This window comes from Coregonus lavaretus, assembly GCF_964263955.1.
Source record: "Coregonus lavaretus genome assembly, chromosome: 17".
NCBI lineage: Eukaryota > Metazoa > Chordata > Actinopteri > Salmoniformes > Salmonidae > Coregonus > Coregonus lavaretus.
Window position 1 is genome coordinate 27,140,001 of NC_140004.1, and position 15,201 is coordinate 27,155,201.

At 42.7% G+C, this 15,201-nt stretch overlaps 1 protein-coding gene across 1 annotated transcript in view; it reads right to left on the reverse strand.

The window, feature by feature from the left end:
* Positions 1-13,772, reverse strand: part of LOC311144901 (SET-binding protein-like) — a 73,340-nt gene extending 59,568 nt beyond the window's left edge. The window contains exons 1-2 of the mRNA XM_084181075.1: positions 13,442-13,772; positions 4,796-5,359 (exon numbers count right to left, since the gene is read on the reverse strand). Of these exons, the coding sequence (XP_084037201.1) occupies positions 4,796-5,197 (402 nt within the window). The 5' untranslated portion in view covers positions 5,198-5,359; positions 13,442-13,772. The remainder of the gene's footprint in view (positions 1-4,795; positions 5,360-13,441) is intronic.
* Positions 13,773-15,201: the final 1,429 nt, after the last annotated feature.

Here is a 15,201-nt window from a genome sequence, read left to right on the forward strand (position 1 = left end):
CAAGCCTGTCTCAAAATATAACACTGCCCCTTTAAGACAAAAAAAAGCTCTTTACCTCACTCGCTTTTCAAAGATGTCTAGAAATGTAGTAAGCAATCACTCCCCCATTGCTGACAACAAATGATCTATAACTGGGCTAATAACTCTCTAACTAGCAAAGGATATGAACAAATACACGAATGTGCACGTCACTACATGTAGCTCTGGCTTTGATCTTAAAACAAGCGCATCTACTCATGACCGCTCATGCTGTAAAAACAGTCCAGTTCAAAGTGAATGGCACAGATCCATATATGGCAATGGGCTATTTGCATTTAGGCCTACTGCAGCTCTGATTGGTTATGGCGCACCGGTTTGTGTAGAGTATGGGCCTGAGTCGTGCCTGCCAATGTAATAGAAGACTACTCCGATGCGTTCTGCCTACAACAAAATCTCTTGCATAGTTAGTTTTGCATACTAAAGTCTTGCATAGTTTGTTTTGTTTTTCAGTATGTTGCATTGAAAGTGGTTAATATTGCAGTGATTCACAATTCCCACAGTAAAGAGAAACGTTGACAGTGTTAACTAACGGGGAAAACTCTAAAAAGTTAATATTGCTGATATTTCTTCTGTGTGGCAGTCCCGGGGAGCTGCGCGCCTGCGCACGTGCACAGTTTAGAGGGAACATTGTATAGCAGATTAAGATATTTTGAGCTAGTAATATTTCAATATTTATATTTAGAAACTAGCTATGAAATACATAGCCAATTAATATAACACAGTTCTGGATTTCACCCATCTCAAAAGCTAATGGTTTTGAGCGTTTGGAACATTACGGAGGAGAGCTGCGCTCTTCTCCTGTTCCGATCAGTGTGGCTCACAAAAAATGATTGCTGTCCTTTTTATGAAATTACACCTTTAACCTATTCATGTAAAAATGACCAAATGCACTGACTGTTTAAAGCAGAACTACCAGAAATATTTTGTACAGTGAACCTGGCAATCGAAATGCCCCAATCAGCAGTTAGATGTGCAATCAGCAAGATGTAAGTTGTGTCCACTCCAGTAGCCTACACAGCTCCACCGGTAAAACACAATTTTCTACAACGCCTTTGGTAACAATGACGCAGAAAATTACATTGGTTGTCCCTCAATTAATAAAGTCTATGATTGTGAAAATTACATTGGTTGTCCCTCAATTAATAAAGTCTATGATTATTTCATTTTTGTGACCAACTTTTTATTATTATTATTATTTATTTGTGAATGGTTCAGATCACAGACAGGCAATAATGTTCAAAAAGTACATATGTAAAGAAACAAAAAACAATAGAGAAAAAATGTAATACGAATTATTTGTCCTGTCTCTCCCTCCCCCCTTCTTAGTTTGAGCGACCCATTGCTATACCCCCCTCACTCACTCCTCACCTCCCCCCTCCTTCACCCCCACGGGCTCATGTTGTGGATATACAGTTGAAGTCGGAAGTTTACATACACTTAGGTTGGAGTCATTAAAACTTGTTTTTCAACCACTCCACAAATTTCTTGTTAACAAACTATAGTTTTGGCAAGTCGGTTAGGACATCTACTTTGTGCATGACACAAGTAATTTTAACAACAATTGTTTACAGACAGATTATTTCACTTATAATTCACTTTATCACAATTCCAGTGGGTCAGAAGTTTACATACACTAATTTGACAGTGCCTTTTAACAGTTTGGAAAATTCCACAAAATGATGTCATGGCTTTAGAAGCTTCTGATAGGCTAATTGACATAATTTGAGTCAATTGGAGGTGTACCTGTGGATGTATTTCAAGGCCTACCTTCAAACTCAGTGCCTCTTTGCTTGACATCATGGGAAAATCGAAAGAAATCAGCCAAGACCTCAGAAAACAAACTGTAGACCTCCACGAGTCTGGTTCATCCTTGGTAGCAATTTCCAAATGCCTGAAGGTACCACGTTCATCTGTACAAACAATAGTACGCAAGTATAAACACCATGGGACCACGCAGCCGTCATACCGCTCAGGAAGGAGACGCGTTCTGTCTCCTAGAGATGAACGTACTTTGGTGCGAAAAGTGCAAATCAATCCCAGAACAACAGCAAAGGACCTTTTGAAGATGCTGGAGGAAACAGGTACAAAAGTATCTATATCCACTGTAAAACGAGCCCTATATCAACATAACCTGAAAGGCCGCTCAGCAAGGAAGAAGCCACTGCTCCAAAACCACCATAAAAAAGCCAGACTACAGTTTGCAACTGCACATGGGGACAAAGATCGTACTTTTTGGAGAAATGTCCTCTGGTCTGATGAAACAAAAATAGAACTGTTTGGCCATAATGACCATCGTTATGTTTGGAGGAAAAAGGGGGTCGCATGCAAGCCGAAGAACACCATCCCAACCGTGAAGCACCGTGGTGGCAGCATCATACTGTGGGGGTGCTTTGCTGCAGGAGGGACTGGTGCAATTCACAAAATAGATGGCATCATGAGGAAGGAAAATTATGTGGATATATTGAAGCAACCTCAAGACATCAGTCAGGAAGTTAAAGCTTGGTCGCAAATGGGTCCTCCAAATGGACAATGACCCCAAGCATACTTCCAAAGTTGTGGCAAAATGGCTTAAGGACAACAAAGTCAAGGTATTGGAGTGGCCATCACAAAGCCCTGACCTAAATCGTATAGAAAGTGTGGGGAGAACCGAAAAAGCATGTGCGAGCAAGGAGGCCTACAAACCTGACTCAGTTACACCAGCTCTGTCAGGAGGAATGGGCCAAAATTCACCCAACTTATTGTGGGAAGCTTGTGGAATTCTACCCGAAACGTTTGACCCAAGTTAAACAATTTAAAGGCAATGCTACCAAATACTAATTGAGTGTATGTAAAGTTCTGACCCACTGGGAATGTGATGAAAGAAATAAAAGCTGAAATAAATAATTCTCTCTACTATTATTCTGACATTTCACATTCTTAAAATAAAGTGGTGATCCTAACTGACCTAAGACAGGGAATTTTTACTAGGATTAAATGTCAGGAATTGTGAAAAACAGAGTTTAATTGTATTTGGCTAAGGTGTATGTAAACTTCCGACTTCAACTGTATCTATTCCCAAAACAAAACTTAATGGGTAACTCATCTTGTGTTTGTAAAATTGTTTGTAGGAACAAGACACACAATGTTTAGAATCAGCCTGCATACATCAATATTCGATACAGATATTCAAAATATTCAAAATACAATTAATGAATTCAAACATAATTGCATTACATTAACTCATAATAAGCTTTTGACCTTTTCGACTGCTCTATTAAATGTATCTAATGTTGTTTCCTTGGCGCAGGTCACACGAGCTATGGAGAGCTCTAGTGAAAGGACGTCAAGGAAGTTTTGTAGCCATTGAGTTATGGTGAGCTTATGTGGAGGTCTCCATCTGGTCACCAACATTATTTTTGCCGCAGTCAGTCCAGACAACTAAACTAGTTTCTGGGGAACTGTGAGAGTCAGTGAAGAGTCATCATTCAACAATAGTATATTTGGAAGATATAGGGAATGGTAGCACCAACTATGCTCAACACAGACCTGGCAACCTGTGACCAGAAGGTCTTCACACTGGGGCAGTCCCACATCATGTGCTTGTAGGTTCCAATATTTATTTGAGAACAATTTGGAGTAGGAGCAAGTAAAAATTTTGGCAGCATTTCCGCGGAGTCAAATAAAATCTGTGAATTAATTTGTAGTTTCGGGAGGACATTGAGATATTGTTCCAAACTATTTTCCCATCTGTATTCTGTTGGTAGTCTTTAAGATCTATTTCCATACAGTAACTATTCCCATTGGGTTACGGATGGCTTCTAGTAGTTTTTTATATAGATTGGATACAAAAACCTCTACTTGTGTTCTGACTACCTAACAACTCAGTAAGTGGATGGAGCGGAAGTGATTTAATATTGCAAAAGCTATTTTACAAACATCTGAATACTGAAGATGCCACGCAGATGTAGCCTATGTAAATTAGAACAGGGATAGGGTAGGCCTACCTCTCGTTGGCGTGAGCAGCTACGTCTCCCGCACTGTGCACACAGTTATTATCTGACTTGTAGATCAATGTCATATGCAGTTTACATGCATAAAAGTTTGATATCCTGAAGGAGAGGATGCATCAATTCAGTCACAACAGATGAGGTATTTTCAGAATAAGGCAGAAAAAAATAAGAGTAAAAAACATAAGTGAACTTGCCATTAGTAACGTTTAAGTCGGTTTTCTTACCGATGCACGCTTCATTTGGATCGGTTTGGGCTCCCGTGGACCAATGCACTTGCATCTTAAACATTTGAACCGGGGACCGATGCACTCCCATCTTAAACATTTGAACCTGGGACCGATGCACTTGCATCTTAAACATTTTAACAGGGGACCGATGTGACTCTGCACCGGTACCCCCCTGTATTTAGCCTCCCTACTGTTATTTTATTTTACTTCTGCTCTTTCTTTCTCAACACTTTTTTGTTGTTGTTGTTTTATTTTACTTTTTTATTTAAAAATAAATGCATTGTTGGTTAAGGGCTGTAAGTAAGCATTTCACGGTAATGTCTACACCTGTTGTATTCGGCGCATGTGGCAAATCCAATTTGATTTGATTTGATTTTGTATCAGTGAATCGTTACATCCCTACTGATCATCTCTTCGGGTAACACAACCAAACAATCAGTTCTAAACTGCTGACGAACATTTCAAAGTGATTCAGCATAATTTAAAGCTACATTAGCAACAGTGTATTCAGACCAGTAACATATCTAAAGGGATCCTTACCCTCTTCCTAGGGGGTCCCTTATCCTGCACTGCGCGGCCCCCCAGCCGGCCCACTCGGCCCTCCCCTGAGGGGGGTCTGATGGTCATCCGGATCTCCGGGGGACAGATGTAGTTCTCCAGACTCTTGGGGGGCTTCTTGGTGCGTTTGGTGGTCTGGATCTTCAGCTTCAGACTCCCCTCCTGGAAGCTGGCTTCTTTAATGGAGAACTCCTGTTCCTCTAGCCCCTCCCCTTCCCCCTGGGACCCCCAGCGCTCACTCATCACGTCACCAATAACCTCATCACCCCGCGACGCAGGCCCCAGACCTGCCCTTTCCTGTTCTTGCTCTTCAGGCTCAGCCCTTCCACCTCCTAATTCCGCCTCCTTGGGTCGGGCTGAGCCAACCAGATCCCTCGACTCCATCCACGCTCCCGCCAGAACCAGTCAGGATCCAGAGAGCAGTGGCAGCTAGCCAATAGGTTTGCAGAGAGTGGCTGTCCGTCAGAGTGGGTTGCCTTAGGAACGGTAGCTACTGCTTCTGGATTGGTTGTCCCACAGGAACACATGTAATCCAACAAGGCCAAACTACAGAGAGAGGAGAGGAGAGAGAGAAATTACTATCAAAACTTTTAAGCAACATACATTTTGTAGTGACACATATGAAAGCCAATACATTAAACATTATCACAAATACCGATCTGTAAAAAACGACTGTTACTTTCCCTTGTCTGTTTAGCTTGGTTTGCAGCGTCTCTTGTTGCTATGTATGTTGCTACAGAACGATTGGCATTCAGAGTGTGTTGTGAAGACCTCATCCCTATATTGTTATTTATTTTGCTCTTTTGCACCCCAGTATCTCTATTTGCACATAATCTCTTGCACATCTAGCATTCCAGTGTTAATACTAATTGTAATTATTTTGCACTATAGCCTATTTATTGCCTTACCTCCATAACTTGCTACATTTGCACACACTGTATATATATTTTCTGTTGTATTTTTTTTACTTTATGTTTTTTTACCCCATATGTAACTCTGTGTTGTTGTTTTTATCGCACTGCTTTGCTTTATCTTGGCCAGGTCGCAGTTGTAAATGAGAACTTGTTCTCAACTGGCTTAACTGGTTAAATAAAGGTGAAAAAAAAAAGGGAAAAAAAAGAGATGCTGACCTATCTGAGTACAGCTAAAGGACGCACGGGGCAGAGCACAGCCACATCTCCACACACAATAAACATAAGGATTTGTCAGAGTCCAAAACGTGTACACGTCCGCACAGCAGTGTTCTAGAATATTTAACCGTAGGCTTTTTTTATAGAGGGGGGGGGGGTTTGGTGAGAGGAATCTAAATTATTTTTCCAGATGTGGTTTACGAGCTGGTCTCGAAAAAAAACGGTGTCTGACCTGTTTTACACACACACACACACTCACGCATGCAGAGACACCGCGGCACTCGAGGACCAGAGTTGTCCACCTCTAATGCCGTTTCTGCTCTCTAGGGAAGAGCGTGTTTGTCTCAGACTCAGCACAGACACACTTAGAACAAACACACATAAAGCCCCGTCACTCAGTGAGCCAGTCATACTACCACCAGTATTACATCTATCTCTCAGTGGACACGTCTAATCCAACTGAGAGATGTATATGTACAAAGCCTAAACACACACACACACACACAGCTGTCTAGGAACTGTACACACACACACACACACACACACACAGCTGTCTAGGAACTGTACACACACACACGTCCACTCTTACATAGGCTCATGTCCAAACTCACTTTTCTTACATGAACACACAAACACAGCGACCAAAACAAACACTACACCTCACACTCCAGCTCGTGTGAGTCCCATCCCTCACACCAACATGAGCCACGTTTAACACAACATTGCATTGTTTCAAAGGACATGTTCTGTGTACATTCACTTTTTATTTGACCTTACAAGTCATCCATGGGTCAGGAGAAACTGTAATCCACGATTTGAATTTATTGAAATAAACCTCAGCTACACTTCTCATCTGGACATTCCATACTGAGAGTTTGTGTACTTAGGGTTTGGGTTAGCATGTGCTTCAGGCTCCTGTATGTGTTAGCTCCTGTATGTGTTAGCTCCTGTATCAGCCTCCCGTCCTGTACAGCTGATCCCCTGTAGTCATGTTAGCCAACAGGCCTTGGAGGTCTTAAATGCTCTGCTCACCGTGGGCTTGGATAACCAGCATAATACACTATAGAGTTTCAACAGACTATCAGAGTAGAACTGTCTACACACACACACACACATAGATATGCCTTCCACACACAGCTCTGCTGACACACAGCTCTGGCAGTATGTCCCTGTTTGGTCCTCTCTGTTGGGTCTCCCTAATGCCAGGACTGTGACTCGGCCCAATGGCATCTTTTAAACCCGCCTGTGTGTGTGTGTGTACAGTGACTGGGCCCTAAGGCATGTGTTAAAGCCACCCCATATGAGTCTGTGTCCAGGGACCAGGACTCTCCCTTGGAACAATGAGAGGAAAACAAGGACAGCTGCCAAGTCCAACCACATAGCAACAAATCCAGTGACCAACCAGAGCCTCTGGAGGAGGATACCACAGCAGTCTCTACACTGCTCTGTGTCTACACTAAATGGTATCCTTTACAAGACCTTAAAAAAGACGTTTACAACTGAGGCAAAACCATATTAAACTGCTAGATGATTCCACATCTCACTGCTCCAGCTGCATGTCCATGTAGCTTTTGTACTTTGAATAGGCTTTGGCAAAAGTACTGTTTGTTACACTTGACGATCAATAATACACAACTAATAAGACCTATGAAATAGAGTATAGTTTACCAACCCTGCTCTTATTTACTTGTGTTCAGGCTCCCAGTGTCCGGTCTGGAGCGTGAAGTCAAGAGGTCTGCTGGGCGGCTACTGCATAGCAACCTAGTGGTGCCAAAAGCCCTGGTCTGCTCTAGAAAGCCTATGTAAATTACTCCAGATCAAAACATTTGACAGCTGTTTTGGCCTCTAAAATTAGTTTATTATTATCAAGTTCGATCCCCACAGTGAATTATTTTAAAGTTTGCTACAAATCGAGATATTTAATTAAATAGTGATAGTGATCCTTTCTGACTGCTACATTTGTCGTCACACAGGACCACGTGCTGACACAGACCAATCAGGGGCCGGCAGGCTACCAGGAAGCTCCAGTTGACTCTTCTCAGGCAGGATGAAAATGACTACATCGACCATGATCTTTTGCTAGTTACAGCCACTTTCCATGATCCTTAGCAATTTTTTGGTGCCATACAGCCACATTCAGCAATATGGTGCGCTTCAAATTCAAATACTTCCAGCTTCATGCGCCATCGGGAGGTTTTCATAGGAATACGTGGATGACGTCAGCGCTATCACTATCTACTGGTTTTAATGTCAATGCTTCTGTTACTGGAAATGAGGCTGTGTTTATGTTAGGATGACCCTTACTGAGCCTCTTTCGGTCGGAGCCTCAGACTCTCACACACACACACACACACACACAGACACCTCACTGTAGGCCGTGTAGACAGCAGGGTGATTGTGAGAGGCCAGACTGGCTGCATAAATAGCTTTATTATGTTCCTAACACTGCCAGCTCTACCCACAGTTTCCCTCTAACCAGCATAAGGCCTTTCCTTCACTGTGTGTGTGTATGTGTGTGTGTGTGTGTGTGTGTGTGTGTGTGTGTGTGTGTGTGTGTGTGTGTGTGTGTGTGTGGTGTCACTATAACCTAAATACTTTTGGTGCTGGACTATACAGTTTCAGGGAATGGACAGTCTTTGGCAGTAATAGGACAGAATTTAGACTATTAAAATCTTTCATTTTCACCAACTACTACTCCCAACACGTACTTGAAGAGCACTTTAATGAAAGCTATGATCCTCTTCGTGCATATGGGTATAAGATAGAGAGATGGAAGGAGAGAGAGAGAGAGAGGCCCAGCCGAAACACAACCTTTTAAGGCTGCAAACCCAGCAGCCTTAGGCGGACTCACAAATAGCTCACGCAAGCACGTACGTGTACACACACAGCATGAGTATGATTGCTCTTGTAGAAGATTTGGTGTCTTTTGGTGTAGGAGTCTGTTGCAGAGACTCATACATCTGATGCCAGCTACTCGATCTCTCTCTCTCTCCTGACTGTCTCTTTAACAGAGATAGGTGGATGAGGATAAAAGGATGAAACTTCCTGTACAGACTGATCTGTAAACACCAGTGGCTCCCTATCAGTTGGCTGCTCCTTTGAGACTGTGTCCTGGCTAAAAACCTTGATTCTGTTAACCAGTTGAACCACATTTTAAGATACGGCGTGTGATCTGTCCCACGTAATACACACACACGCAAGCACACGCACATGCTCACACACAAAGAGAGACTGAGCTGGTTAAAACACTCTAAGACATTATGTGAGAGTGAGGTAACACAGGTCTGGGTGGCTGTGGTTGCATAATGCCCCTGATAAAGTCACACGCACACACACACACGCACACCCAGCATTAATCTAATGGACTAAAGCAGTTCCTGATGTTTGAGCAGTCTAAGTTCCTGCTGAGTCCCCCCCAACTCTGTGTGTGTATGTGTGTGTGTGCGTGCGGGCGTGCGACATGGCTTACTCTGCTATCCCTGATCACAGAACCAAAGGACACACAGACAGGTCCTCAACATGCACATTGCCATTGAGGCTCTGTACTAGTCTGCTGTATGAGCATGGCTGGTAGGACAGCAGATGAATGTTCAACCACTTCAAATGCAGCAGGAGACACAAAATGGCTGTCAGCAAAAACACCTAATCCTCTACCACACCCCCTCTCTCCCTTCTCTCTACTTCACCCCCTCTCCTCCTCTCTCCCTTCCCTCTACCTCCCCCCCACCCTCTTTGCCAAAAGGTGTTCCTGTACTGATACTCAGCTCAGAGTCCGCCAACAGTTAGATTTGTCCTTGGATCTCTTTCCTCTATTCCCCCTCTCTCCGTTGCCCCTCTGACCAGCTCTTTCTCTTCCCCCTCTCCCTCTCTTCCACTCTCTTCTCTCCTCTCCGCCTCTCTCTTGCCCATCTCTCTCTACCTCCCCCTCCCTCATCTTGCTACCTCCCTCCCTCTCTATCCTCTTTTCCTCAACCCCCTCTCTCTCCAGTCTTGGCTGGGGTCCAGTGTTACCCAGAGGAGAGGGAACACAGGGGACAGGGGAGATCTGGCCACACTCCTCTCCTCTGTCCTGTGTTTCACATCACTTCAGATGGAGAAGAAACAAGCAGAGAAAGCCACTGTAGCCGATTGGGTTTCACTTTACAATAAGTGTCCCTAATACCTATGCACTGGCAGTTACAGTCGATGGGTCTGCTCTTGGCTCAGGTCTCAAACCAGAATTACCATCACAGCTGGACCAACCTTAACAATCTTCACATTTGAGAGAGAGTACCCATGAACTCTTAAAGGGGTGCCCTGTCCCTGCTCTAGGTACCCCTATGATTCCAACCCTGGCCCTAACAGTTAGCCTGCCTACATCATGGGATTGGAATTTGCTCCAGGAATCCAAACTGAATCCAAATGGAAAGAGCCTCTGTTAGTACTCTACTGTAGTCCACCATCCAGTATGTTTCCAGTTGTCATGACAACAAGAAGCCCCACACCGACCGTCTCCATTTCTTAGTGTCTCAATCCAGCAGCCTGCTACTTCTCATTATGCCACTACACCACTCAGCAATACATCTATACTATAGCTATGTCACTCAGCTATACTTCATCTGTCCTACAAACACATACAGTGTCTTCAGAAAGTATTCACACCCTCAGCTTTTTCCACCTCTTGTTGTATTACAGCCTGACTTTAAAATGGATTACATTTAGATTTTTTTGTCACTGGCCTACACACAATACCCCATAATGTCAAAGTGGAATCACATCTTTCGAAAATGTTAGAAATTAATACAAAATGAAAAGCTGAAATGTCTTGTGTCAATAAGTATTTAACCCCTTTGTTATGGCAAGCCTAAATAAGTTCAGAAATAAAAATGTGCTTAACTAGTCACATAAGTTGCATGGACTCACTCTGTGTGCAATAATAGTGTTTAAGATGATTTTTGAATGACTACCTTATCTCTGTACCCCACACATACAATTATCTGTAAGGTATCTCAGTCGAGCAGTGAATTTCTAACACAGATTCAACCACAAAGACCAGGGAGGTTCTCCAATGCCTCGCAAAACTCGGGAGTTTTTCAGGATAAAAAATTTACTAAATGGCGCTAAGCACAAGCAAAATCCTAGAGGAAAACCTGGTTCAGTGTGTTTTCCACCAGACACTGGGAGATTAATTCACCTTTCATCAGGACAATAACCTAAAACACAAGGCCAAATCTACACTGGGGTTGCTTACCAAGAAGACAGGGAATGTTCCTGAGTGGCCTAGTTACAGTTTTGACTTAAATCTACTTGAAAATCTATGGCAAGACCTGAAAATGATTGTCTAGCAATGATCAACAACCAAAGAATTTGAAGAATTTTGAAAAGAATAATGGGCAAATGTTACACAATCCAGGTGTGGAAAGCTCTTAGAGACTTACCCAGAAAGACTCACGTCTGTAATCGCTGCCAAAGGTGCTTCTACAAAGTATTGACTCATGGGTGTGAATATTTATGTAAATTATTTCATTTTCAATAAGTTAGCAAACATTTCTAAAAACATGTTTTCACTTTGTCATTATGGGGTATTGTGTGTGAGAAAAATCTATTTAATCCATTTTGAATTCAGGCTCTAACACAACAAAATGTGCAATACGTCAAGGGGTAGGAATACTTTCAGAAGGCACTGCATATAATTACAGCCTACACATACACACACTGTTTCAAATCTTCCTGGTCTAATTTCCCTAATGGGTCACACTTTATATTAGCCTACTACCAGAGCATACAAGTTAACACTTTATTATATAAAACATACACTCAGTGAAATAATCCAGGGGTTGATGGGGCCGGCCTGTAACTGGTTTCTTGAAGTAAGCTCAAAGCATACCTGCCCTGACCCTGACACTAATGTGGAGCGCTCTATTTGACAGTCCTGTTTCAACTGCTATGGTAACAGCGGACAATACCTTTGGGTACGCTGAACAACTCCACAGTTAGTAACTACCTGGCTGTTACCAAATGGTAAACAGTGGTGCTCGTTTCAATGAATCGCAAAGACACTGGAAAGTAATTTGTTATTAAGAAATAATTAATAAATTACTACTTTGCTCTTATATCTTGCCAAGTAAATACCTGGTAAATAGTGGACTGTAACTCCATCCTGAGATTAGATCATCGCCATTTGTGACACAGACTGGTGATGCAGTGATCTGCTTGCGTTGGCTTTCTCTCACACATACCAGCAGGGTTTCACACACCCTAGGGGAGGGTGGAAGTGTCCTTATAGGCTACAACACCATGGGACCTTCTCAGAAGGTTTAGACCTCTTGGTGTAATGGGTTGTTTTATACACTCTCAAAGTATGACAGAAATATCATATGCTCTCATATTGTATTTTACAGTGATTTCCTCAATCTACAGTTGACTTGCCTTTAGGATGCGTGTATAACCCTTCACACCACCACCCACACTTGGACCATAAATAGGCTTACGCTACAACTCCTAGAACATCTCATCAGAAGTCTGGACTCCTTTAATGGCACAGGACGCAATGCACTTGGCAAAGGGTTACTGGTTCAAAACCTGGCCTAGACCAGTGGTCAGAGGGTTATATCTATGCCTTCCACCTGCTCCACAACACAGACACACACACACACACACACACACACACACACACACACACACACAGTATTACCATAGTTACAACCAGTCACCAATCCATGCCCCTCTCCTTGGTGCTGTTGACCGACCATGCTGTGATATCCCGCTGCTAAAACAATCCAGTCGGCTATGAAGGAAACATATTTGCTAAAATGTACTTGTAGGCTATGCTCCAAGTGTAAGCACTAGTAGGCTGCTGTGCCTAATCGTGGTAGCAGATACATATCTATGGCTAGACAGAGATTCCTCCAATGCTTTTCTGGTGTATAATCCTGGATGGGAGAACATCCGCCTAGTAGGCTACAGAGAAACATTGTAGCAGGTAGTTTAGTTACATGTTTGATACATTTGACAGTCAAAACAAGCTACACATTAAAAGTTTATTTGGATATGTGTCCTCTTTTTTTAACTACAGCCAATCGCAAATAAATCTCATAAATAGGCCTACATATAATCATGTTCAATTCACATTTAGACTGCAAGAATTCAAGTTGGTTAGTAATGATGGTCAACTAGGCTAGCCTACTTACCCATGTCCAATGTTTTCGAACACTCGAGTCTATCGTGTAAATATGTTATCAAGATAATTTAAAATCCATGTAGTCACATGTACTGAACCTGCCGTCTGCACTGACAGCGTCCTGGATAGCTGTCAAATGGAGCAAGAATATTTTTTATAGAAAGACCCGAGGAAAATGGCGTCAACACAACAGTGCGCTGAAAACAGCCCCCCCAAAATAATTATAGCCGATCTAATAATCAAATGAATATGTTCACAAAAATCGAAGATTTCCTTTTTCTGTGAAATATAGCGCGTAATACTAATAGGCTAAACTTTGCATGCGGGTAAACTACGCACATTCACACGTCCACTGCAGAGATCACCTCGCCGTGTCCGTGACTGGTCAGTCTGCCAGCTGCATAGCGCTGCTTCCCTCTCAAATCAGTGTCTCGGGGGGAGGATCGGAGCAAACCGTTTTACTGCAGTGAAAATAACTAGCAGATTGTATCCGAGTAGCCTCCAACCCCACATCCAACGGTAACGTCACTGGAGAGATCGTGGTTACATGCGTAAAAATGGTAGTCGGTGTTGGTTGAGCAGAAGACTGGTGTTTTCGATCGTTTTCCCTCCCGGGTTAGCGGTGGGTCGGAATTAGGGGATGTTCTGTTCACTCGCTCTAGATCCGTGTGTGTTGGGACCGGTTGCCGTGACTGATAATGATCTCAGAGAGAGACAGGGCTGTAGACGCAGCTCGCGCTCTGATAGAGGAGAGGAGCGCAGTGTCGCCTCCAACTGGTAGCGGGTGGTAGACTAGCCGAGGCTACTACAGACACACAGGATATATCCCTCCCTGTTCGTTTTAACCTGTTTCATAACAGGACAGGAGATCACTGGTCAGTTCCAGGAGAGTTTCCTTTATTCACAAACCAACCTTCATTGTCTAATCAGTATGTGATGTCCTACCATGTCTGATGTTTATACATGTTATGTCAAATAGTGTCACACACACTGTATAGGCTACACAGTTATTTTAATGAGCCAGTCATATTATTATTCTGAAGGCATCCTCCTCTGTTTCAGAATTGGGGCAACATCAAACTGGATTTATTTTATCATGCATAAACACTGCATTGTGTGTCTGTGTTATATTTCATGCATAAACAACAGTATGTGCATCCTGTGCTTCTAGGAGAATATAATATATTTACAGAGAAAACATAGAGCTGAATAATGATAAAGACAGAAAGTAGGTTAGCAGCATCCACTGCAGAACAACTGGACAGTGCGTTTGCATATTGGTGTGTGTTTTTGCTGTCAGGATAGCATTGCAACCAGTGCTGATATTTCTATGAATGCACACATTTATGCTGCATTAGTTGAAAGGATTATTGGTGTTTCTCTTTCATGGTCGTTATAAGCTATAGGGACAGTTGCTCACATAGTGGGATGCTCTCTGTGTACAGTTATTCAATGCGAAACACATCCTGCAAGTTGGCTCTGACCTATGGAAAACATCCTCTAACATTAACTAACATGCAAATGATTCATGACCTTTTCCTCCCTTGCTCAGTGTCACTATATCTCAAACTAAATTTGTCAAATCAAATTGTATTTGTCACCTGTGCCGAATGCAACAGGTGTATAATAATAATAATAATAATATGCCATTTAGCAGACGCTTTTATCCAAAGCGACTTACAGTCATGCGTGCATACATTTTTTTATATATTTTTTTTGTGTATGGGTGGTCCCGGGGATCGAACCCACTACCTTGGTGTTACAAGCGCCGTGCTCTACCAGCTGAGCTACAGAGGAGTAAGGTGTAGACCTTATGCTTACTTAACCAACAATGCAGTTCACAAAATAGAGCTAATACAATATTTACTAAATAAACTAAAGTATAAAATGAAAAGTAACACAATAAAATAACAATAACAAGGCTATATACATGGGGTACCGGTACCGAGTCAATGTGCGGGGGTACAGGTTAGTCAAGGTAATTTATACATGTAGGTAGGGGTAAAGTGACTATGCATAGATAATAAACAGTGAGTAGCAGCAGTGTAAAAACAAACGGGGGGGGGGGGGGGGGGGTGTAAATAGTCCGGGTGGCCATT